Below are 26,533 nucleotides of genomic sequence, written 5' to 3'. Positions count from 1 at the left end.
AAATTAAAAATAGAACTACCCTCCAACCCAGTAATTGCACTAATGGGTATTTATCCAAAGGATACAAAAATGCAGATTTGAAGGGGTACATGCACCCCAGTGTTTATAACAGCACTATCAACAGTAGCCAAATTATGGAAAGAGCCCAAATGTCAATTGACTGATGAATGTGTAAAGAAGTTGTGATATATATTCCATTATGTATGTAATATTTTCATTACTCAGCCATCATAACCAATGAAATCTTGCCATTTGCAATGATGTGGATGGAACTAGAGTGTATTACCCTAAACGAAATAAGTCAGAGAAAGACAAATACCATATCATTTCACTCATATGTGGAGTTTAAGAAACAAAACAGGGGGCACCTGGATGGCTCAGTTTGTTAGCATCCGACTTCAGTGCAGGTCATGATCTCACAGTCTACGAGGTCGAGCCCCAAGTCAGACTTAGAGCCTGGAGCCTACTTCAAATTCTGTCTCCCTCTCTCTCTCTGCCTCTCTCAAAAATGAACATTAAAAAATTTAAAAAAAAGAAACAAAACAGATAAGCATAAGGAAAGAGAAGGAAAAATGAAAGAAGTTAAGAACAGAGAGGGAGGCAAGCCACAAGAGCCTCTTAACTATAGAGAACAAAGGGAGGGTTGCTGGAGAGGTTGGGGGGGGATGGGCTAAATGGGTGATGGGCATTAAGGAGGGCACTTGGTGTGATGAGCATTGGGTATTATATGTAAGTGAGGAATCATTAAAATTCTACTCCTGAAACCAGTACTACACTATATGTTAACTAACTTGAATTTAAACAAAATCTTGGAAGAATAAATAAAAATAAAATAAAATAAAATAAAATAAAGCACTAGACTTTCCATAAAGCAGATTGCCCTCCATAATCGGGTGGGACTCATCAAATTCGTTGGAGGCCTTAAGAGAAAACAAACTGAAGTCCCCAGAAGAAGAGGCAATTCTGCCTCCAAAAGGTCTTCAGACTTGATCTCCAATATCAGCTCTTCCCTGCAGTCTACCCGGCAAATTTTGGAATAAGTGTCTCTCTTTCTGTGTCTGTCTCTCCCCCCATGTATATATTTTACAATGCTATGTATACATACATGTAAATATACATATACATCCTACTTGTTCTGTTTCTCCGAAGAACCATGGTTAATACGATATTCTTTAAATAATAATTTAAAAATTAACATCTAGAAATTTACCATAAAGTAATCCCATTATCACCTGTCAAAGAGATTTATTTATTAGATCTATTTATTATCTAATACCATAAGCAAATTACATAAATCACAAACTGCATACATATAGAGGTTAAGTGAATAAAACACACACACACACACACACACACACACACACACACACACATACACACATAATGATGGAGTATTTCCTGAGCTTGAGGGCATAGGAAGAAAGTGCTGAGTAAAAGATTGGTTGATATGATTTCCATCTGTTGCTTTAGTTTTTTTAATCTCCATAAGTAAAACTCCATAGAAAGATAGTTGGAGAGGATGATAACACTAGTCATTTTGTAGATATGGGATTAGGGGTGATTTATTTTATTTTACTTCTTTATATTATGTATATTGCTTGACTCCTTTTTGACAAGGTGCAAGTATCATTTTTTTTTTTCAAAAACAATGAAGATGTTACATTAGGAAGAAGCAAATATGAAATTGGGAAAAGTTACATGTAATACCTATGGCAAAAGGTTTCTATCTTTATAAAGAGCTCTTTCAAATTGGAAAGAAATTTCAGATTTAACAGAGTTAAATGACATGGACAAAAAATTCACCCAAGAGGAACTTCAGAGGAAATATTTGAAAAAAAAAAGTTCAACCCCATTAGTGGGGAAATGCAAACTAAAATAAGTTGCAACCTCCATCTATCATTTTATTAAGGTTTTAGTGAGAATATCTAATGCTGACAAGTGTATGTGAAATGGGTACTTTCATATAAAGCCAATGGAAATCTTAATTGATAAAATTTTTCTGGAAAGCTATTTGTCAGTGTCTATTGAGAAGGTCTGATGTTGAAATTCCACTTCTGGGACTCTAGCCTAAGAAAATAAATTTGGTTAAAGATTAATCCACAAACATATTCAGTAAGGTGTTATTTAATTGCAAAAATGGGAAACAACTGAAATGTCTAAAAGCAAGAAAATGCTGGATGTCATCCAGTTACACTAATGGTAGGTCTATGAATGCTGTTAAGTGACTATAAACAAGATATTATAAAAAGCTCATGATATAATGCTAATAGACTAAAAGAGCAGCACTTAAAATTGTGTTTATAGGTAGAATTCAACTATGAAAACCTATATGGAACAGGGGCACCTGGGTGGAGCAGTTGGTTAAGCGTCCGATTCGGCTCAGGTCATGATCTCACGGTTTGTGGGTTCGAGCCCCATGTCAGACTCTGTGCTGACAGCTCAGAACCTGGAGCCTGCTTCAGATTCTGTGTCTCCCTCTCTCTCTGCCCCTCCCCCACTGGCAGTCTGTCTCTCTTTCTCTCTCAAAAGTAAATAAAACATTAAAAAAAGAAAAAGACTGGAAGATAACATACCACAATGAGAATAGTTACATGGTTGTGAGTCTTTTTATATGTTTGGCCATTTAGCATTAATCTGTGTAGTTTTTCATACTTACCAATTTAATACATGTTTCTTGTTTTTTATCATCTGCATACCCTATTGTAGGTGTTGGGGATGTGATGGTAGATGAGGCAGGAAAGATCCTTGCCTTCACAGAGTGTTCTTTCTAGTAAGGCTGATACAATGAATAGGCTAACTACAGATTTCAGTATATACCAGAAAGGATGGGGAGCAGATCACTTGTCAAAGAGGAGACTGTGAAGATTTCCCTGAGGTGGTGACATTTGAGCTGACACTGAAGAATTAGAAGGAGAGGAAGAATACTACAGCAAAGGGAACCGTGAGAGCAAAAACCATGAAGTGGGGAAGAACTTATTTTCTAGAACTATGAAAAGGAGACCCGTATGTCTGAAGGGCTGAGTTAAAAGAAAGGAGGTTCAAGAAGTGGGAACAACCCAGACCTACTAACCTATGAGGTCACAATCATGACTATGGATTTTGTTTTACTCTAAATATAATTGCAATCCATTGAGCATACCTATTTTCTTAACTACAAGACAACAACAACAACAAAAACCCAGATTGAGAGGAGAGTTTGATGAGGCACCATTTGAGCTGCCAGCCTAAGCATCTAACTTCTCAAATTAAGTGAGAATTCCATGGGGGGGGTAGCAGAGGATACGTGTCTTGCGATCAAGAACACTCTTCTTCCTTGACATGATTGCTCTGATACGGGAGACCCCAAATGAGGTCCTTTTCTTACGTACATGGCTACGAAATCTAAAGCTGGCCAGAGGACTGCAGGAAATGTGCCCTCCCTAAGGAAACAAGGACTTACTCTAAGAGACGTCACACTATTGCCAAAAGCAGTCCTCATGCAACTCTGCCCCTGCCAACCTGCTGCAAACTACTGCCTTGACTTCCCAAGGCAGGAAGGAAAAGGCTGTCCTCTCCCCGGCTCAGAATTCTGCATTTTCATGCTTTCATGGGGGACATTTTAAAAAAATCCACACAAATAATTTTGTCATCCCCCTTTTAGATTCGGTTGTGCCCCTTTATGGTTGCCATATATATATACATATATATACACATATATATGTATATATATATATATATATATATATATATACACACACACATATATATATGTATATATATACACCATGCTGTGGGAGCTTCGGGGCTAATGTTCTTAATGGTAGTTTTGGAAAAGCCCTCCTTTGAAAAGTGAGCTTCACATTTAATACTATGCTGAGAAGCAAAAAGGTTAACCTGATCATTTTTCTCTGTTAAAAAAAAATTTTTTTTTTCAACGTTTATTTATTTTGGGGATAGAGAGAGACAGAGCATGAACGGGGGAGGGTCAGAGAGAGTGGGAGACACAGAATCGAAACAGTCTCCAGGCTCCGAGCCATCAGCCCAGAGCCTGATGCAGGGCTCGAACTCACGGACCGCGAGATCGTGACCTGGCTGAAGTCGGACGCTCAACCGACTGCGCCACCCAGGTGCCCCTCTGTTAAAAAATTTTTAAGTTGCCCTAAAAGCATTTGACATTATGCCATAGTGCATATCTTTTCTGTATATGGTCACAATTTTGAGGCGGTAGGTAAATAAGTAATATAATCCTGACCAACTTTAAACTTTGCTCTTTTTGTCAGCCATTTAAACGTTATTGGAAAATGTTTTCATTTCCATTTTGTAGAGTCAGATTGCCATAGTTTGGTGTTAATAGCCTTCGGTCTCGCATGCCATTTCTGTGATACTGTGTCCATCTAATTGAGGGATTAGATAAGACTCTGGGTGTCTAGCCCAATTCAGACCGGCTGTGAACTTTCTCTTCACTTCTGAAAAATCTTATGCCTATGTTGGTTAAGGCATTGGATCATTGTATGAGATAGGACAGGATAAATCATCTTTAATACCGACTGGAGACATTTTGTCAGTTTATGAACTAGTAGGACCCTCCTATCCACTGAACAACCCGTGTGTGAATTTGGGGGTTTAAGCCAATCCTTTGGGTGCTCTCTCTTTTTAGCTAAGATAACACTGTAGTTACTTATATTGAGAATGGCGACCCGGGCCTAGAGCAGAAAAGCACTGTAAAGTGGGTGGGATCTTTAGAAATCTCCTAATCTGCTTCCTGACCTTATCATCTCTCAGGTGAGGAATCTAAGATGGGGAGAAGTTGTGTTTGGTGGTTTGTGGTCGAACCTGAGGTTTGTGAGCTGAAACCTGAGGTTTATTTAGTGTTGCTTGTGGACTGCGGACATTCAAAATGGCTACTTCTGTAATTCAAAATGTGTTGGGCTCTTCCTGATTACAGCCCCGCAGCTGAGAGTGAAAACCATTCTCCTGGATAGAATCCCTCCTGTTAGAGTTGTTCCATTCCTTCTCAGCTATAAGGATGAGGCCTTCCTGAACAGGGGACATAATTGCCACTTTGCGCAAAGGAACAGTTTCCTTTGTGCCGGGTGTATTCTCATATGTTAGGGGTTCTGACTGTCCTTTGATACAGCCTGGCAAGTAGAATTTCTACAAGTTGAATGTCTGTTGAAAACTCATCTGGTCAAAAAGTTTGTATTCAGATTTCCCATATTTTATGAAGGCAGCTTTCTTTCTCTATTATATTTTTCCTTACCGTGAAGAAAGATAAATTATTTGAAATGACCAAATGAGAAGAAAATCAATGTTGAGAAGGAGTAGAAGGGAAGATAGGTCTTTGCCTGATTTCCTTTGACCCTGTCTGGCTTCCCTTCACGTTCACTAGTACTAGTCGTCCTGGTTTTCTTTTCAGATTCAGCATATGGACGAGCTTGACTTGTTCCTTTGTTAACTCAGAAGCCTGCAAATGATGAAAAGATTACATATTCGACCGGTCAAATTTGAGACAGTTTTATGAATTAAAAAAAAAAATTGTGTTCAATAGCTTGCTCAAAATTAGGGAAATTGAATCAACTAATGTCTGGAGAAGAGGAAAGGGTATGTGTCAGAAATATGTGTAAGGCATCAGTCAATAGATATTTCAGCATATAGACCCAAAATATAGGCAACCGACTTTTTGAAAACAGTATCCCCTTTAAAATAGCTAATATTTCCCGAACAAATACTTGGCCTTTTAACAAGAATAGCACATAGATACAAATTGATAAATTTGGGGGTTTTTTTCCCTATAGTCTGATGGTTTTTACACTTCTGGACATCAGGGTGTGTTTGCCATCACATGTAAAGATGGATGAAAATTTATTTTCTGGTTGATTAGGAATGTGCACATCCTAGGGTTTTATGTGGGTAACAGATGTCTTGTGAGTAACAGATGTCTTGGCTTTTACAGGCTAATTGGCAAAAAGGGGGAAAGGGGGCTTATTAAAGGGGTGGGAGGAGACACAAGAAAAGTGCAATCTTTCTTGTGGGGAAAACTCTAATGGACCTCCTTATTACGGGTAATTACCTCCTTCTTCAACTTCATTTGCTATCCCTTTCCATATGACTCAAGTACATTATAATGGGAAAGTATAAAATAAAGAAACATAAGGCTGGACTGCTGTCTGCTAACAGCCAGATTTATCCTGTCATGGAATATTCTAGTATAATTGACTCAATTAACATCAGTCTTTTAAAAAACAAAATATGAAAGCATAAGTCTAATCACTAAGGGCAGCTTATGTTTCAATTGGCAGCACAAGGGTTCTATGTTGAGGGTGGTTGATATAAATATAATTTAATTATATACCAAATGTGACCATAGAGTGGTTTGGTGGGAAATGAAAAATGCAAGACTGAATTATGTTGCATGTTAGATATACATCTTAGGTTTCTTTTAGTTTGCTGTTTGTGTTCCATCAGTGCTATAGTACTGCCAGTTGACCTGGAATAAATGAGAATATTTAACAGATGTTTGAAGCCATTATCAGCAAATTCTGTTTTGTCGATGTTTTCCATCATGCGCCACTTAAAGTAAGGTGGCATTTACTATGTTGTAACTCTATCACCTAGGTCGGAATTAATCTTCTAATTGGTACCTTTTAATTAAAACTGAAGGAAATTTTTATAGCTTATTAAACATCCAGGGAGTATCCACATTCTTCCTCGATAAGAGCTAGTATCTAATCATTTTTATAAGGAGCTAGTAGTATTTCTAAGAAAAAGTAGCAGTTTAGGTACTTAAATGTTTGTGCTTAATACAAAACTTAGACGACCTGAAAGGTAAGGTTATTTCTGTAGATGCAAAGCACATGATGACTGACTTTTATTTAACTGCTTGTCTCCTCAGAAAATAAGTGGGTAGAATTTGTTTTAAAAATATCAACTGTATTTTAAAAGGTAATTAGGACAGTACAGATCAACACCTCAATGGTCAAGTGTTAATTATTAATTTCTTTCTGCTGTATTAGAATTGTGTTTGATTCAGTTGCTAGAAACCAGTGAGGTAGCAAAATGGTTTGTGTACCTGTCTTTTTAAAAAAATGTGTCAGCTTTGGTAGGGCAGAAACAACATCGCTTGAGTAGTCTGATAACTGCTACATTAATTCAGTCACTTGATCTTTTTGAGCCTCATTTCATTCTCTATAAAATGGAAATGGTGACAACTAACTCCCACACTGTCACTGGGAATTATACGTAATGATAAACACACGTGAAACTAATGTATGCTTAGTTGTTGAGTGCTTTATGGTTGTCTTCACCCGGTGGACCCATATTCCATAGTTAGTTGCCTGGATTTCCAGGCTAGGCTTCTCTTGGAAATAGAAAGTTCATGGAGACTTTGATGAGGACTCTAGTAACAACTGGTTTGAGACTGGGTGTCAGGAGAGTTCTTCTTCCCAACTTCAGCCCCTTAAAATATGAGGGTGAAGAATGACCACAGTGGATTAAGTTTCTTCAACGTCAGCGTTTTCTATATTTTATAATTCTAAATTTCCATCAAGTACAAAATCTTAGAGTTGTAAAATGGTGGCACTCTATGATATTTCAAGGTTTTGGGATCTATGGCCCTGACCCGGGTTCATTTTCCGTTTTCAGAAGAAGACACTGAGGCCCTGAAGGTTAAATGTCTTCTCTAAAGTCAATGAGCAAGTTAGTGACCGAGGTAGGACTGAGACCTTCTTTTCCTGAGTTCTGTATCTGGACCATGGCCAGACACCATCCTGCTGTGTGGCTGTCTAGGTTCTAGCCTGGGACGTTAAGAGAAGGAGAGCATTCAACTCACTCCACAGAGTAGAAAGGGATGCATTTTTTTGTGATGCCTTTTAAACGGTCTGTACACCCTAGTTCATTCAGCCATTCCTTTATGGATTATGAATGTATTCCAATTGTTACATAATACAACTAGCTTTACCTCCTCTAGTAGGAGAAAGCATGGTCACTAAATGTTTCCATAATGCTTCCTGTGTGCCAGGCATTGTTCTAAGAGCTTTACCTAGATCAATTTATTCTTCACAACAACAGTATGAGGAGGTATATTCTTCTTCTCCTCCTCTTTCATATAAGGAAATGGAGGCACAGAGGGGTCAAGTGATGACCAAAATTCAAAGCTAGTATAACTGGGATTTGAAGGCCTTTGGCAGATCAGTCATAGAGGTACTAGAGAGATTCCACCGTCAGAAGACACCTAGGTGGATGGATAGCCATTATATGAACTGTCTTTTATGTAAGGAAAGTGACTTAAAATATTTTTCAAATCACCTGGATTTTATATATCTAGCTCTACTGAATCCTAATCAGTGTGGATTATAAGGTTCGACTGTAGCACATAGATATCAACAAATGAGTATAGTTGACCACTGAACAACATGGATGTTAGGGGCACCAACCCCTCACACAGTTCAAAATCTGCTTAACTTTTGAGTCTCCAAAAACTTAACTACTAATAGCCTACTGTTGACTGGAAGCCTTACCAATAGCATTAACAATTAACATATATTTTCTTTATGATATATATTATATACCATATTCTTACAGTAAAGAAACTACAGAAAATAAAATGTTAAGAAAGTCATTAGGTGAGGATGCCCAGGTGGCTCAGTCGGTTAAGTATCTTACCCTTGATTTCGGCTCAGGTCATGATCTCGTGGTTCGTGAGTTCAAGCCCTGCATCGGGCTCCAGGCTGATGGAGTGGAGCCTGCTCAGGATTCACTCTCTTCTCTCTGCCCTTCCCCATTCTCATCCACATGACTCTCTCTTAAAATAAATGAATAAACATTTAAAAATTAAAAAAAAATCATTAGGAAGAGAAACTACACTTATAGTACTGTACTGCATTTTAAAAATAATTTTTTTAGGGGCGCCTGGGTGGCGCAGTCGGTTAAGCGTCCGACTTCAGCCAGGTCACGATCTCGCGGTCCGTGTCCGTGGGTTCGAGCCCCGCGTCGGGCTCTGGGCTGATGGCTCGGAGCCTGGAGCCTGTTTCCGATTCTGTGTCTCCCTCTCTCTCTGCCCCTCGCCCGTTCATGCTCTGTCTCTCTCTGTCCCAAAAATAAATAAACATTGAAAAAAAAATTAAAAAAAAAATAAATAAAAAAAATAAAAATAATAATAATAATAATTTTTTTTAATTTAGTTTATATGTTTTGAGAGAGAGAGCAAGCATGAATGGGGGAGGGACAGAGAGAGAAGGAGAGAGAGAATCCCAACCAGGCTCCTCACTGTCAGTGCAGAGCTTAATGAGGGGCTCAAACTCATGAACCATGAGATTATGACCTGAGCCAACATCAAGAATTGGATACTCAACTGACTGAGCTACCCAGGCGCCCCAGTACTGTACTGCACTTATTGAAAAGAAATCCATGTATAAATGCACCCGTGCAGTTCAAACCCATGTTGTTCAAGGGTCAATTGTGTATTTATTTATACTAGTCACCCCTGGAATAAATGGAGGAGTGAACTATGTGCTTGGTGCAACGTTGGTAACAAAATTGTATTATGACTGTATTTCTTTTAGCCCATAGTAATAAAAATGTTTATAGAGAGGGTATCTTGCCAATCAAGAAAGAGTACCAAAGAAGAGATAATTTTTGCTTTTCAGTATGTAATTTGTTCTTTCTTACACACCCAGTTATGAAGGAATATTATCCATATTTGTTTTTATATTGGTGTTTGAAGTTGAGGATAAAAATTGTCATTTATGTATCAAATACTGTGCAGTTAGGAAATTAGCTACAATTTCAGCAATTAGCAATTTAAAATTTTTTTTCAACATTTATTTATTTTGGGGACAGAGAGAGACAGAGCATGAACGGGGGAGGGGCAGAGAGAGAGGGAGACACAGAACTGGAAACAGGCTCCAGGCTCTGAGCCATCAGCCCAGAGCCCGACGCGGGGCTCGAACTCACGGACCGCGAGATCGTGACCTGGCTGAAGTCGGACGCTTAACCGACTGCGCCACCCAGGCGCCCCTCAGCAATTAGCAATTTAAGGTCTTTAGTTTCAGTAAAAATGATTTTATTATAAAATTTGTTACATTCAGATAATTGTGGGGAACAGTTATAATTTAACAAAAAGCTCATTAGAGTAATAATACAAAAGCCTTATTTAGTATTGTACTATTTAAAAACTGTAATTAAATAAAATTTGAATAAATTGTCACAACCACTGAACTTTATGGTGAGAGATACTTTACATCAGGACAGAAAAATATGGCACCACTCAGAACATGGGAGTAAATGTGTATGTGAGAGGTGGATGTGTGTGTGTGTGTGTGTGTGTGTGTGTGTGTGTGTGTGTGTGTAGTAAGTGGGGAAGAGTGAGGAAACTTGTGCAGTGAACAGATTAATTTAGCAGAGTCTCAGTTTTGAAATTTTATTTATGTAGATATGTTAAATTCTACTGTTGATGTGTTATGTTTTCTGGAATAGGTGTGTTCATTAAAGAGAAGTGCCTGAAGTCATGGTCTGTGTTCAAATGACTCTTCTTTTGACATGTATTTCTTAGCCAAGAGGGGAAGTATAATGGCTCATCAGTGCCTTAAAGGTACTGTGGCAATAGCAATAATATTAAAATATCATCAAATATAAACGTAAAGGATCACACTATTATTTTTAGAGTGGTAGATTTCTTTTTTTTTAATTTTTTTTAATGTTTATTTATTATTGAGAGACAGAGAGAGAGAGAGCATGAGCATGGGAGGGACAGAGAGAGAGGGAGACACAGAATCCAAAGCAGGCTCCAGGCTGTGAGCTGTCAGCACAGAGCCTGACGTGGGGCTTGTACTTGGGACTGGTGAGATCATGACCTGAGCTGAAGTCGGATGCTCAACCGACTGAGCCACCCAGGTGCCCCAAGAGTGGTAGATTTCTATGGTTAGGTGTGTGTTTTGCACATGTACTTGAATGTTTAAAGGAGAAAGGGTAAATGAACAGAGCACAGTGGATGTTTGGTTACACAGCTCTCTGACCACACTTTACAAGAGATGCTGGACAGTCCCCCTGGGTTTCTGTGTTACAGTATCCTAGCATTTCACAGGAGCTATTGACTTAGGAATAAGCCAATTGGGTTTAAGAAGGTGGGATTTAGACCGTGGACAGTAAAATGATTTTAAAATATAGTCGCAACTGAATAAATTCACAAAAATACAAGTAATAATAAAGGATGATTTGGGCCTCCTATTTAATAAAACACATGACTGAGAGGTACTAACAGTGGGAGCATGTGTTTGCCCAATGCTGTTCATTTAAACCCTACCTCAATTTTCATTAAGATTGATCTCTTGTACTCAAGTATTATGAAATAAATTTGCATGATGTTTTCTGAATCTTCAAGCTTTCTGCCTTACACTTCCAGGATTGAAGTGTGTATGTCTTTTGTGTGACTCTTCAAACTTTACCTGCCAAACTGAAGGAGCATGCTGGGCCTCGGTTATGCTAACCAATGGGAAAGAACAGGTGATCAAGTCCTGTGTCTCTCTCCCAGAGTTGAATGCTCAAGTCTTCTGTCATAGTTCCAACAATGTTACCAAAACTGAATGCTGCTTCACAGATTTCTGCAACAACATAACACTGCACCTTCCAAAAGGTAAGGCATTTATCTTTGTTCATCCCAAATGTAATTTTACTATCGGGAAATTAGAAGCCTGGTAGAAATCAAACTGTTGGATGTTTCTTTAAATAAGAAAATCTGTTTTACAGTTCCCTCCTTATTTGACTGGTAATATTCTCTAGAGCACAGCTGAGGTTGATTTTTTTTTTAATTGCACAAGACTGTCAAAACACTGACAACAGCATAACAATTGTGACGTTTGTCCATGTGAGTTGTATTCTCAGAAGTGATTAATGGACCTAAAGTAAAATGTCCATTAGTATGGATTCTTGTAAAGGAAAGAAATTAAAATGTATACCAAGAAAAAAAGAGAAAAGAGAGCAAAACTAAAAATAGTAGATTGCTGACTTCTATGGAGACAAAATCTTTTTTCATGGGCACCTTCTGCGTATCTTCTTTGCCTGCCTGCCTGCACTCGAGAGCAAGCACTCATGAGCAAGAAGATGGAGGTAGAATGGAATGTAACTCTTCATTATTGTGCACGTATATTCCTGCCTTTTCCCCAATTTCGTGGTGTTTTCTCCTAATTTACAAGACAGAAAATCTGAATCTCGTCTTTTATCAGCAATGTGGAATCTGCAACTTTGGGGGATATTAAGGGGCAAGTCATTAAAACCACAAGCCAATTTATGACATGAAAATGTTCTGTAGTGGATTTTCTTTCATATTTATCAATTTGGTAATAATTCAGTACTTACTGATGTGTTTATATCTACACGCAGGTATATAGTCTTCCTTACAAAGCAACATGTTAAGGTACTGTTATGCAGCCTCAGGTGTTCCTGTATCACTATATCGATATTCTACTGTAGTATTTTTAACCCGTTTTTTTTTTTTGTATAAATTCACTGTCCCCCTTTTTTACTGAAGGACATTTATTTGATGTGGAAACTTGGCATCACTACCACAAATGAGAAGCCAGTTTACTTAGTGTAAGCAAAAGATAACTATGTACTGTAGTACAGCTACTGTATTTCAGTTAGGTATTTTATATTTCTGTTTGTTTAAAAGAGAGAAGAATGTGATGTTATAGACATACTGGCCCCAAATGAGGCTTTTTGATAATACAGAAACACTGAGAGAACTAGAGAGAAAATATCATGTGATTCAATGTTATTTAAATTGTGTTTGCTGACCACTCCAAGTCGGTTCAAGAACCCTTAGAATCATTTCTGAGGGACACGTGCCACCACTGGTATTTGTCGCACTCTTTGGGAAACACTGTTCTAGAGCTTTATCCTATATACTGCAGAAGAAGCCATACTTGGCATATTTCATCCCCAAGGCTACTTGCAGTCTTGATTTTTTAGACCACATTTATTCTCTCTGTCTCAGGTTCCATAGACATCCTTGATTTGGTGGTGATCTGGCATCTATGCTGGGTACTTTTCTTCCCTTAGACTTTCTCCCATGGTTATCTGTGGGCCCAAGACACGCTGAAGTGAAGTGAAGGCTCCCTCTACCTTATGCTGTCTTCCCATGACCAAGATCCAAAAGATTAAGGACGGGGAGGTAGGTCTCTGCATTAGCCTGTGGCCATGGCATCTTTGATATGTCTTCCCAATATTGAATTACCCACAAGACCAGGTTCTGCCAGTCAGAATGGGCACAAGACAGTATTTTGACAGCAACAAATGGTCTTCGAGGATAACCTGGTTCATGTGCAGCTGGGCAAATTAAAGATACTTAGTGCAGCTAGAATGTAGGTCCTTTCCAGCCCAACTATAAACTCTGTGTAACTATCGAGAAGCTTATGTTCCACCCTCAAGTCCAGGTAGGAACCAGTCTGTTTCAAAAATCAATGTTATTGAGGTACAGTTGGGATATAATGAAATGCACACAATTTGATTGTATGGTTTGATGAGTTTTGACACACACATACCCCATGTAACCACTATCACATTTCCATCGCCTCAAAATGTTCTCAGTCAATCCTCATTTTGACTAGGGCTAGATGACTGATCTCTTTTCTGTCAGTGTAGACTAGATTTGTTTTTTCCCAGAGTTTCTCAAAAAAAGGAGTCCTTATGGAAGATATTGTTTTGCATTTGGCTTCTTTCACTCAGAATGTTTTTGAGATGTATTCATGTTGTTGGATGTATTAGTAGCTTGTTCCTTTTTTACTGTGGGGTGATATCCCATTCTATGGATCTCCTATGGCTGTTTTACCTGTTCGCCTACTGATGAGTATTCAGGTGGTTTCCATGTGGAGATTGTGGATAAAGGTGCTGTGAACATCAATGTACAAGTTTTTGGATATGTTTTTTTTTTTCTTGTGAGAAAATATCTAAGAGCAGAATTATAGGATCATATGATGAGTATCTATTCATTTTACAAATATTATCTCCCAAGTAGTTTTGAAATTGTACAGTTTTACATCCCCAGCAGAGATGTATGATGATAGTTCCATTTGGTCCATACTTTTACAATCATGTGTTACAATCAGTTTCTTTTTAATTTTAGCTATTCAAGTGATTGTGTAGTAGTATTTCATTGAGGTTTTAATTTGCATTTCCCTGACCGGTAATGGTGTTCAATTATTTTTATGTGCATGTTGGACAGTTGCATATCTGCCTTTATAAATGTCGAATCTTTCGCACATTAAAAACATTGGGTTACCTTCCTACGGTTGAAAGTAAAGCTTCATTATATATATGGAAACCAGTCCTTTATCAGATATGTGTATTCTGACTATTTTCTCCCATTCTGTGGATTGCCATTTTGTTTTCTTGAATGTGTCTTTTGCAGAGTAGATTACAAACTGATGGATTATATATTTTTATTTTTATGTTCCATATGTTTCACGTCCTAATTGAAGAAGTCTTTATGCAAAGTTCATAAATATTTTCTTTTACGTTTCTTCCAGAAACATAAATTTCTTCCAGAAATTTTAACACTTCAGAATCATTTAGGCCTGCATCAGTTTAAACTTAATTTTTCTTACTCTGTGAGGTTTAGGTGAAATTTATTTTTTTATATAGAGATGAAGTTTTTCCAGCATCATTTGTTGAAAAATCTATCCTTTCAATTACTTTGGCACTTTGAACATAAAATGACCATATATATGTGGGTGTATTTCGGGCCTCTTTATTCTGTTCGAGGGTTATGGATGTCTCTCTTTATATCGCTATTAAACTTCCTTTATTAGTGTAGCTTGTAGTAAGTATTAAAATCAAGTTGTGTGACCGCTCCAAATTTGTTCTTTTTTAAAATTGATTTGGATCTTCTGAATCCTTTGCATTTGCATTTCCATTTTAGAATTGATTTGACAATTCTTACAAAAGCACATGCTGAGATTTTTATTAGATTGAGTTGAAGATATAGATTATGTGAAGAAAACAGTCATGTTAACAATATTAAATCCTTTGATCCATGAACATAGCATGTTTCCTCATTTATTGAGTTTTTCTTCAGTTACTCTTAGCAGTGTCTTGTGCTTGTCAAGAAACAGGTCTCATGTGTATTTTCTTGAATTTATCGCTAAGTAGCACATGTTTTTGGATGCTATTTTTAATATCTCGATGTTAATTGTTAGTATATGAAAATGAAATTAATTTTGTATATTGACCTTATTTCCGACAAGCTTGCCAAAGCACATTATTTTAGTGCTAGTAGCTCTTTAAAAAATTATTTGGCATTTTCTACATACGCAATCATCTTATCTGTGAATACAGACAATTTTGCATCTTCTATTCTGATCTGTTTGCATTTTATTTCTTTTTCTTGCTTTTTTGCACTGGCTAGGACCGCTAATACGTTGACGAATAGGAGTGGTAAGAGTGAAGATCCTTGCCTTTTTGGTCCTAGGAGTGAATGTTCTTTTACCATTAGGTATGAGTAATGAGTATTGAGTATTACTCATTACCACTCTCTCTTTTACCATTAAGTATGATTTTAACTGTAGGTTTTTGAGATTCCTGTTATGAACTGATGAAATTTGCTTTAATTCCTAGTTTGGCGGAGGTCTTTTTAATCCTAAATGAATATTAATTTTTTTCAAGTATTTTCTTGAATTTCTTGAGATTATAGCAAGATTTTTCTTCTTTAGTCTATTGATGTGATGGATTACATTCATTGATTTCCAAATATTACTTATAACAGGGAAGATACGTGTTGTCTCGCCAGTAATTAATATGTCTACAAAAAATGCTCTGTGACATTTACTCAATTCAAATTTCTTAAACTAAGAACTTTTTTCTTTTAGCGACATTGTATGGTAAATTGACATTAAATTGAATAGGATTGTATACGCAGGCATCTTGGGTCGGGTCGTTCTGTCTGTGAGGCAGCACCAAACGGTTATTAGCTGTATTTGGAGCAGCAGCTGTTTGGAAAGGGACTTCCAGGCTGAGCACTGAACACAGGCCGTGCCAACAACGCCAGTGTTCTCGTGTCATCAGTGAGCGTGATTGATATCCCCTGCTCTGGCTAGTAGGGATTTGTCCATTTCAAATCTGGTTACATATACATGAAATGTATAAAAGCACTCTGAAAAATAAGCAGTGTGACATTTCTACGGTGTTAGTGCTCTACATCACATTAATGGGCAAAATGGGGAAGAAAACGTACAGAGGTGACCAGAAGAGATACAGGAAAATCTGGACTTCCCTTTTTGGTTCCTCTGAAAGTGAAGCGGATCCTTGGCTCTTTGGTTCTTTCACCCAGCACTCCAGACTATGGGGCCGTTTCTGGGTAGTGACTTGATATAGGTGTAGTAACCAAGGTTTGTGATATTTCAGTTGATGCTCTTCTGTGCTTAAGTCCTGTAACAATTGGCCTCTTGCTTTGTTTCTTTGTGATAAAATTCCTGCCTTGAACACAGACCTGGACTTTTTCTCTCTCCCTTCCTCTCTCTGCTTGTGCGATTGTAACTCAGCAATTGGAGAATTATAGGCGCTCGCTCTTTCCCTCCTAAAAATCCTTTTAAAGTGTTTGGCTCTAATTCCTAAAACCTTAGACTAGTGGCCTTTTTTTAAAGTTTATTTATTTTATTTTTATTTATTTTTTTAATGTTTATTTATTTTTGAGACAGAGAGAGACAAGGTATGTGTGGTGGAGGGACAGGGAGAGAGGGAGACACAGAATCCAAAGCAGGCTCCAGGCTCTGAGCAAGCAGTCAGCACAGAGCCAGACGCGGGGCTGGAACCCACAAACTGTGAGATCATGACCTGAGCTGAAGTTGGACGCTTAACTGACTTGAGCCATCCAGGTGCCCCAAGTTTATTTATTTTATTTTTGAGAGAGAGAGAGAGAGAGAGAGAGAGAGAGAGAGAGAGAGAGAGAATTCAGGCGAGAGGGGGAGGAGCAGGGAGAGAGGGAGAGAGAATCCCAATCAGGCTCTGCACCGACAGGGCAGAGCCCAATGTAGGGCTAGAACTCGGGAACCTTGAGGTCATGACTTGAGCCGAGATCAAGAGTCAGATGCTTAACGGACTGAGCCACCCAGGCACCCAGACTAGTGGCTTTTATACATGTTTCCACTGAGACACACAGAAAGAAATACATTTTATACAATTTCCCCCAACCTGAATGCAAACTCTACTGAAACAAGACTTTTACAAAATATTCTTACCCTTCCTGTGAGGTACCCTATGCATTTTCCTCAAGTAAAAACGCTGGTCAGACCCTACTAATAGGTTGTTCACAGTTCAAAAAACACCACTTTAGTTGGTATTTGAAAATGTGGTAATTTAAAATGGAGCAGGGACACTTATTATTTTAATTTACTAGTACAAAAATCTATTAAGAATCTAGTTACTGTTTTAATCTCAAATGTTTTCCTTCTGGGGCGCCTTGGTGGCTCAGTAGGTTAAGTGTCTGACTTCGGCTCAGGTCATGATCTCGCGGTCCGTGAGTTCGAGCCCCGCGTCGGGCTCTGTGCTGACAGCTCAGAGCCTGGAGCCTGTTTTCAGATTCTGTGTCTCCCTCTCTCTGACCCTCCCCTGTTCATGCTCTGTGTGTCTCTCTCTCTCAAAAATAAATAAACGTTAAAAATTTTTTTAAATTTTTTTTTCTAAATGGCCTTTAAAAATCTTTTACCCATTCATTTTTTATACTAAGTTGTATTAGATTTAAGTAGAATTAATTTAGATCATTGCAAGCAAGATTGACTTAGATCACATTAAATTCAATCATTTGCCCTTAAAAAACACTTTCTCCTGTGACACTGCACATGGGTTTAATTTTTAGGAGTTAATCATACTTTTTTTTTTTATAGAAACAGTTTTATAGTTTGATGGAGATCTAATATTAGAAAACTTGCTTCCCTTCCCTGAAGCTTATTGAAGCTGGTATCTTTGATGTCACTGGAGTGACCTTCCAAGTTCAAGTATTATCACAAATATTTAGAGGCTTTTTTTTCCCTATGTAAAACTTGAAAGGCAACATCCATTTCCAAAAACAGCCATTTATTTGACTAGTACTTTGAGTACATTTCTACTAACAGCAAATATGTCATTATTTTTACAAAACAAGTGTAGTACTGAATATTTAAAAATTAAATATAGATTGTGCAAATCAGTTAAACAAGAGAAACATATACTTTATGTAATGTACCCTGTCTAATGTATTCTTCTTGTTTATTTTTAGACCAGATAAGAATAGCTACCTTCAGTTCCAAAAATATCCTCTTTCCTTTCTGGATGCTACTTTTCTTGTTCTGACTCCAGACTCCAGCTCTGACTTTAACTTAGTACTCCCAGGCTTCAGGAAACTTCTTGACTCATAACTCCTGCAGATTGCCCACTCTCAGCTTCCTCTGAATTTAGGAGAGAAGCCACTGAGTGGGAAAAATTTACCTTTGAAAGTAAATGATACGGGGTAACTGGCTCAGTTGGTTAAGCATCCCACTCTTGATTTTGGCTCAGGTCATGATCTCACCATTCATCACCAGCCCTATGTTGGGCTCTGTGATGACAGCTCTGAGCCTGCTTGGAATTCTCTTTCTCTACCTCTCCTGCCCCTCCCCCATGCATGTACATGTGTTCTCTCTCTCAAAAAATAAACATCTTTAAAAAAGTAAAGAGTAAATTCTTAACTCTTCAAGAATATTTCTATTTCAAAAATAAAAGGCTTGTTGACACAAATTGGTGTGCCCTTGGTTGGGGGGGGGGGCACTGGGGGATCCAGGTATGGCACACAAACAATAATAGATGAAAAAGTTCCATTCACATTGGATATGTATGTACAATGGGTGTATGTACGATGGGTTTGATCTGGGAGCCTTCTAATAAGTTCTCCTCACTTTTCACAATTCCTTCCCCGAGTCTGTGTGAGCTGGGCCTTCTGTATCTCTTCTCTATGCCTCTTGAAATCTTTCCCCTGTTATTTCCTAATGTTTGCATCTGATAATTTTAATATCTACAGTTTCTGCGAGTTTGAATGTGCTAGGATTTTATTTTGCTGACTCATATTTTGATGGCTACTTTCCTCATGTGTTTTGTGATTTTTGAATGTGAGCTCAGGTTTTGGGGAACCTTATGTGGAGGAAATTTTTGGAGCCTGTATTTAAAATATGTTCCTCCAGGATGAGCACTGGGTGTTGTATGGAAACCAATTTGACAATAAATTATATATATATATATATATATACATATATATATATATATACACGTATATATATATATTTATATATATATAAATATATATATATAAATATATATATATATTTATATATATATAAAATATATTCCTCCAGAGAAGATTTACATTGGCTTCCACTAGGTATCTGGGGGTGTTACCAACCAAAACCCATTCAATATTTTGATTAGGTTTATTTTGGCCAACATGTAATATGAATTAAGGCTCGAAGCCTGCCTATGGTACACACTTGGGGTAAGAAACCCTTGAAGATGTTTTGCTATACCAAAGTCAAGATTGAGACAGACACATAGAGGAGCATACACCCTGTCTTTGTCTGCAGAACACTGTTTTATTTTCAATTTAATGCCATTCATAGTTGCCTGATTTATATGAGGGTCTCTGATCTGGCCCTTCCCTGTCTCAGGAACCAAGTTTTATCTCCTGATCTTGTGCTACAATCTGGTAAACTAAGCATGTAACCACCAGGAGCTGGCAGATGCTTCCAGGGTAAATAGCAGCCCAAGTGCTCAAGCGCCTCTTTGGATTTTCACTTTATTTGTGGCTCTGAGCAATTCATTTCTTTTCTCACCAGCTTAATCACGTAATAGAAAAAAAGTTTTTCATTTATATTTTATTCAGCATTTTTGTGTGCTGTACCAAGAAGGGTTTCTGTGGACATCTAAAGTGTAACTTGGCAGAAATGGAAATTCCAGGATAGTTTATTTTTGAAATGATGCTGGCATAATTATCTATCCATCTGGAAGAAAACAGGGCTGTACCACAGTGTCATACCATATACAAAAATAAATTACAGCTTGATTAAATATCTAATTGTGAAATATAAAACAATTTAAATGTCAGAGGAAAATTTAGAAAAAAAGATTTTTATGACTTTATAGTATGGAAGCTGTTTTTAAATAAGACAGGAAATCCAACTGTTATAAAAGGAAAAGAGATGTAACTGCATGCAAACTAAAATAAAAATGAGTAATGAAAGATAACATAAATAAAACTGAAGATAAGTTAAATATGGGATAGAAATATTTGCCACATGTGTGACTGGAAAAAGGTAGGAACTATGGGAAGTTAAAGAGCTCATGTGCGTGTGCATGCATGTGTGCATGTGCATGGCAAGAGAGTGGAAAGAGAGAAGGAGAGAGAGCACTAAAGGGAAAAATGGGTAAGAGACACAAACAAATTTTACAGAAGAGAATATTCTAAATGGTCAAGCATCAAAAAGATGTTCAACATCACTAATAGCTGGAGAGATGCCAATTAAAACAACCATTTTTTCCCGCCCACTAGATTTGCATAAGTTGTAAGAGTGATGTATCAGTCAAGCTGTTTTCAACTAAAAGTATCAGAAACTTAGATAATAATGTCTTAATAAGGGAGTTCACTAACTCAACATGGTAGGAAATCTGGAAGTAGATTGATCCTATGATTCATTAACAAAGAGACTCAACAATGTCACCAGCCTATTTCCAGATTTATTCTTATGGGAATTGGCAAACAACCTTATTGTTTAAAACATTATTATATAACTTTCTGATACTTTTTTCCTCATGTGTGTATGCTTTTTCTAATAAGGAAAATTTTATCAGGTTTCGTTAAGCCTTTGTTAAAATTTTTGTTAAAAGGTTTTGTTATCAGGGATCTCAAGCTTGAAGGATAGCAAAGGTCAAGAAACGTGATTTGCTCAAACTGAATCATCTAATAGAAGCCACCATGTTGAGCAGAGATATCGAAGGTCTCTTTCCTTACTGCAAGTTTAAACCAGATATAAACCCATCTCCTTCTAACCCCAGGGAGGAGGTTTGGGCTTTTAACTAAGCAGAACAAGAAAAATAAAAAACCTGTTCTGGTGAAGCTGTGATCATAGCCTGGACATCACATGGATTTTAGGCCCAAGTTCCCATTGCATGAGTGGTACAGGAACTCTTCAGAGGAAGAACTTTCTTTAAGCTAGTCCCAGACCATTGGTGCACCAAAGTGTCAAGAAAAAAGTACCAGCTCTCTAGAGGAAGGGACTTTAATGTTAGGTCTCAACCAGACAAAACAGACCCTTTTGCAAGTACATGAGCAGTACCTTGTGAAGAATAAGCACCCCAAGCATACAGGTATGCAAGGCAGCATGCATGAGCCAGCAGAAGAGAACACACAGCAGAAAGATCACAAAGGTTTCATATATTGGAATTCTCAGAAAATAAATCTAGATCAAATATTCTTCTAAGTTTAAAAAAAAACATAAGGCGAATTTGGAAATATTTTTAGAGGATAGAGGATTATAAAAAAGTGACCTACTAGATTTGAACAAGAACAAAATAAAACTTTTTAAAATTAAAAATATAATAAAAATTGAAAACTTAATGGATAGGTTTAACAACAATTAGATAGAATATAAAGAGCTATGGAGAGAATTAGGGATCTGAAATACTGGTCAGAAGAAGTTATTTTGTATGCAGTTATACAGAGAATACATAATGGAAAATATGGACAAGAGGATGACAAAGAGAGGAACACATAAGAAGATTTAACATGTGGCTTTCTATCGTGGTCCATAGGAGAGGAGATAAAGGTTTGGGCAAAAGCAGTCTGCAGAAGTAACAGCTCAGAATTTTCCAGAATTGATGAACACCAATCTACAAATCTAAGAAATCCAGTGACTATCAAGAGGAGGAATAAATAGATACCTAAATCTGGACATAGCTTAGTAAAACTACAGAACACCAAAGACAAAGTGAAATCCTACAAGTTGACAGACAAAAAGGTAAATGAAATTCAAAGAAGTTCAGAAAAACTGGCATTGTCTTTTCAAGCAAAAAGTAAAAGGAGAAAAGTGGAATTTTATCTTCAATATTCTAAAAGAAAAGAATTGGTAACCCAGAATACTACCTAGAAAAACTATCTTTAAAGAATGAGGTTTAGCAAAAGACATTTTCAAAGTAACACAAATAGGTGAGTTTAATATTATCAAACTCTTTGATAAAGGAAACTCTAAGGGTGTACTTCAGGCATACAGAAACTATACCAAAGTTCTGACATGCAGGGAGGAATGAAAGGCAAAGAAAGTGATAAATATGTCACTGATTCTAAACAACATTAATCTACAACAGCAATGGTGTCTTTTGAGGTTTAAAAAAAAATAAGATAAAATGGTCATTCAACATAGAATACTATTTTTTATATACTATGTATGTCAAGAAGGTTAAATGGAATTAAAATTTTCCAAGGGCCTTGTTTTTGTCTAGGAGAATGGTAAATATATTGTTAATCTTTATGCTTTGAAATGTCCCTGTTGTAATTGCTAAATTATTTCTGAAAGAGTAGAATGTGACTATGTACCTTCTAATCTACAATGGGAAACAGAACAATAAAAATTATCCAAAAGTAGTAAAAAAAAAAAAAAAAAGCAAGAGAAAGAAGCGCACAACAGATGTGACAATAAGAAAGTATCCAAATGTTAGTAATAATTAAATATAATTAATTTAATGTAAATAGACTAAACAAAGGATACTAAGTTGGAGAAAACAGATCCAATTAAATGTTGTTTTAAAAATGTCTTGATAGGGGCGCCTGGGTGGCGCAGTCGGTTGAGCGTCCGACTTCAGCCAGGTCACGATCTCGCGGTCCGTGAGTTCGAGCCCCGCGTCGGGCTCTGGGCTGATGGCTCAGAGCCTGGGGCCTGTTTCCAGTTCTGTGTCTCCCTCTCTCTCTGCCCCTCCCCCGTTCATGCTCTGTCTCTCTCTGTCCCAAAAATAAATAAATGTTAAAAAAAAAAATTAAAAAAAAAATGTCTTGATAAATGAAAATTTACAGAAATGTGAAATTGTTTCGATAGAAAGCATATACCATACATATATTAAACAAACAAAAATATTGGTTTATTTATATTAATGCCAGACAAAATTAACTTTAATGCAAAAAAATTACTAGAGTTAAGAAGTAACTTTATAGTGACTAAAGTTTCAACTTACCAGGGATTCTTAATGAACTTAAATTTCTATGTACTTAACAATGGGACTCAAAAATAAAGAAAATACTTAGAGATCTATAAGGAGAAATAGAGATGTCCACAATCTCAGAGGGAGGTTTTAATATGCCACAGTCTTGGTAAGTGATAAAACAATTAGATAAAATAATTAGTGAGACTATATAGAGTTGAAACAAGATGGTTTACGAACAACCTAATTTTTAGAAAATTATAATATACCAAACCTGAATAGTCTTATGACAGTAAAGAATTTGAATCAGAAGTTTTTAAAAAAAGTAGTAAAAAATATTCCCAGAAAGAAAATTTCAAAGTTCTACTAGAAAAGAGGCTCTACTAGAAAATTTTGATACACTTCCAGGAACAGAGAACTCTCACACAAACTCTTCCAAAATGCAGACAAAGAGGAGACACTCCTTCACTCATTTTATTCATAACCTTGATATCAAACCCAACAAAGCCAGTATAAGAAAGGAAAATTTCAAGCCATTCTGATTCATGAACATGTATACAAATATGCCAATGCCTGGAGCCATGTAAGAAAAGGGATCTGGGAACCATAGTACAAGGGCAAGGAAATCATTATTTTGCATATCAGGGTAAGGGTTACCCTTGGGGAAGGAAAAAGGTTGTGATCATGTGGGGGTATCTCAGAGTGGAAGAAAAGGCGGGGAGATGAGGAGGGACGTGATGTGTGGGAGTTTATAATTCTTTTTATACTCAACCTAGATAATGTATGGACTTTTCTGTTTATTCATTATATTTCACAACAAACATCAAGTTTCCAAGTAATGTTTGCATATAGGCAAGTTAATGGGAGGTTGCACATTCTACTAACGTCTGAGTTGGTTTTGGAGTATTGAGCAGCTGAAGACATGATGTAGCTCTTTCCTTAGTAACTCTTGTACAGTACTGTCTGACTTGGTTTTTGTTTTGCACATATGTTCTCTTTCTAACCAAAAAATCCAATAGATCAAAGGTTACTGTGTCTATAGATAAGTGTTTCAAAGACATCTAGATTCCCCCAATACCCATTTAGAAGCAGGACCTAGACTTCCAGCAGATTATATAGCTGTCCTCCTAACAGACAATATTTTCCACTGCTCTTACAGAGAAGTGTGGCCATATGATTAGGTTCTGGCAAATGAGATGAGTGGCAGTGTTTAGAAGAACTTCTGAGAAGACCTGTTGAAACAGAACTGGCACGTTATTATGCCACCATCCATCACACTGCCTGGATGTAAAGGTTAGAGTTTTAGTGGCTGCCTTGGACCATGAGGGTGATGGCTGCACCACAGGGGTGGCAACAGGGGAACTGACAGGGGCCTGACTGAAAACTTCATGGTGTCACCCTACTAACATTGGACATCTTCAACATCTTCAAGTTTCTTTTACATGAAAAAGAAAAGGAAACTTGTCTGGTTTCCTCTGTTATTTGTAATGAAACCCAATTCTAATGAATATAGAAACAACAAAACAAGTCATCCAGAGTTCTACCTGCATATGGGTTGTATCCAGTCAACAGACAGGTTTTGATTGACCTACAGTTTCTGGAAAAGGAAAGAAACATATTTCTTAACATTGTTAAAAATTAAGAATCTTAATATAAAAGTTCTAGATATCTGGCTTGTCCTTGAAAAATCAGTTATGGCTTTCTTGAGGTTTTCCTCATTTATCAGTTGGTTAAAACTGAGAAGCAAGTCATTCTTCCTTAGTGGACATGGGCTTTCCCTGTTTTTTCATTCATTCATTCATTCATTCATTCACGCATTCAATATGTACTGAGCTTATACCCACTGGCCTAAAGTTTACATTATCAATAGTTTAATATATTTCTACTTTAGCATAGTTGAGTTTTTCGACAATTTTGTATCTTACTTTTCTCCCTTATTAAAATGTATGCATTTCAGTTTGTAACAAATGATTTCTTCTGACCCTAGGTGACATCAGAGTCATGCTCAGAGAAATATCTGTGATGTCACACAGCATCAAGAACACTCTAAAATTTTCCATGAAAATTCATCTAGGATAAGTTTAGGAAACCTGGGCAAGAGAAACTGGTTATTTACTGGGCTAATTTTGATAGGAATTGCTATTTAGTTCTTGCTTACACTAATTACCACCTTTCATATGGAAATAGACTATTCATCAAAAACATTCAAGTTCCAGGTATCTTTGTTCCCATTCTGCTACTAAAACTCACAGTGCTTGAAAGGCTAAATGTAGTAATAATTTCCTTTCAGATTTCACATACTATTTTAATAATACTATTATATTTTTTGCTTTACAAATAATTGGCTTCAATAAAGAAAAGACACACACAACATTAAAATATTGGGTGCTTTATTAACCCCCATACAATTTTCATCTTCCTGTTCTGTTCTCAGTTGTGTAAAGAGAAAAGGAAAATTGATTATTTATATCAGTCAGAGCAGGTAAACAATGCTTATTGATTAGGTACATGTCTAAATTGGACTTTCATTTAAACCAAACTAAAGGGTTGCATCTGAAGGAAGATAAGCTGCCAAAACATTAGAATTAGATTTATCAAAAATTAGTCATTTCAAAGGATGCTATAATTATAAAAATTGCAGGCTCAGATATTATTATTCTTTGGGGATTTTAAAGTCTTGTTATTTACAGTCCTTTTAAAAATTCACTGTTGTCTTCCAATTTTATCATGGCTTTCTATTTTAAACGAATCCATTGCCGTAGTAGTCCGCGTAAGGTGACATCTCCATGCTGAGAAATACTCATGGGACCCCTTGTGGAATTGTTCTGCCATCACATGAACAAATCCATTTATAGCTCATTCTCTGAGGATTCGGTGCGCACCTGACAGGTGTGCCAGACAGGGTATTTTTCCCCTCCATAAACTGAAAGGTGCTCTGATTTTTATATTTCAGAAAGTGCTATGAAATATAAGCACACAAAGAAGTGCTCTTAAAGTTTAACATAGGAAGCATTTCCTATCTCGGGAAACAAGTACACTGATTTCGATTATGAAATTTTGTTCATAGGGAATGTAATGGGAAATTGGAAGTAAAATTTATAACCAGTTCTAAATTGAGGATTTCACACTATGTAAGCCCCTACTCTCTTAGTAATGCTAAGTAAATACTATTACCTGTTTAGTGAAATACTTTTTGTGTGATTATCATGTACAGGACATTGGGTTCGGTTAAAATAGGATTATCTCACATCAGTCTTTTCCACGTGAACAAACTGCTTTCTGTGAATGTGTTTGCTGTGGGAGAATTTATACTAGCATGAACTCTAGGACAGAGAAGTGTAACTTCTCCCTCGTGGTCAGTATTTTCAAATGCCTT

General features: G+C 36.9%; 1 protein-coding gene across 3 annotated transcripts in view; it reads left to right on the top strand.

Moving 5' to 3' along the window:
- Nucleotides 1-26,533, top strand: part of ACVR1C (activin A receptor type 1C) — a 76,880-nt gene that overhangs the window by 23,704 nt on the left and 26,643 nt on the right. For all 3 annotated transcript variants that reach the window (XM_040475135.1, XM_040475134.1, XM_040475133.1), the window contains exon 2: nt 11,378-11,608. In XM_040475135.1, coding sequence (XP_040331069.1) covers nt 11,378-11,608 — 231 coding nt within the window. The remainder of the gene's footprint in view (nt 1-11,377; nt 11,609-26,533) is intronic.

The sequence above is a fragment of the Herpailurus yagouaroundi genome, unplaced genomic scaffold (assembly GCF_014898765.1).
Source record: "Herpailurus yagouaroundi ecotype Mexico unplaced genomic scaffold, PumYag 140, whole genome shotgun sequence".
In the NCBI taxonomy this organism is placed as follows: domain Eukaryota; kingdom Metazoa; phylum Chordata; class Mammalia; order Carnivora; family Felidae; genus Herpailurus; species Herpailurus yagouaroundi.
Note: the sequence above shows the minus strand (reverse complement) of the source record. Positions and strands in the feature narration are given on the sequence as shown.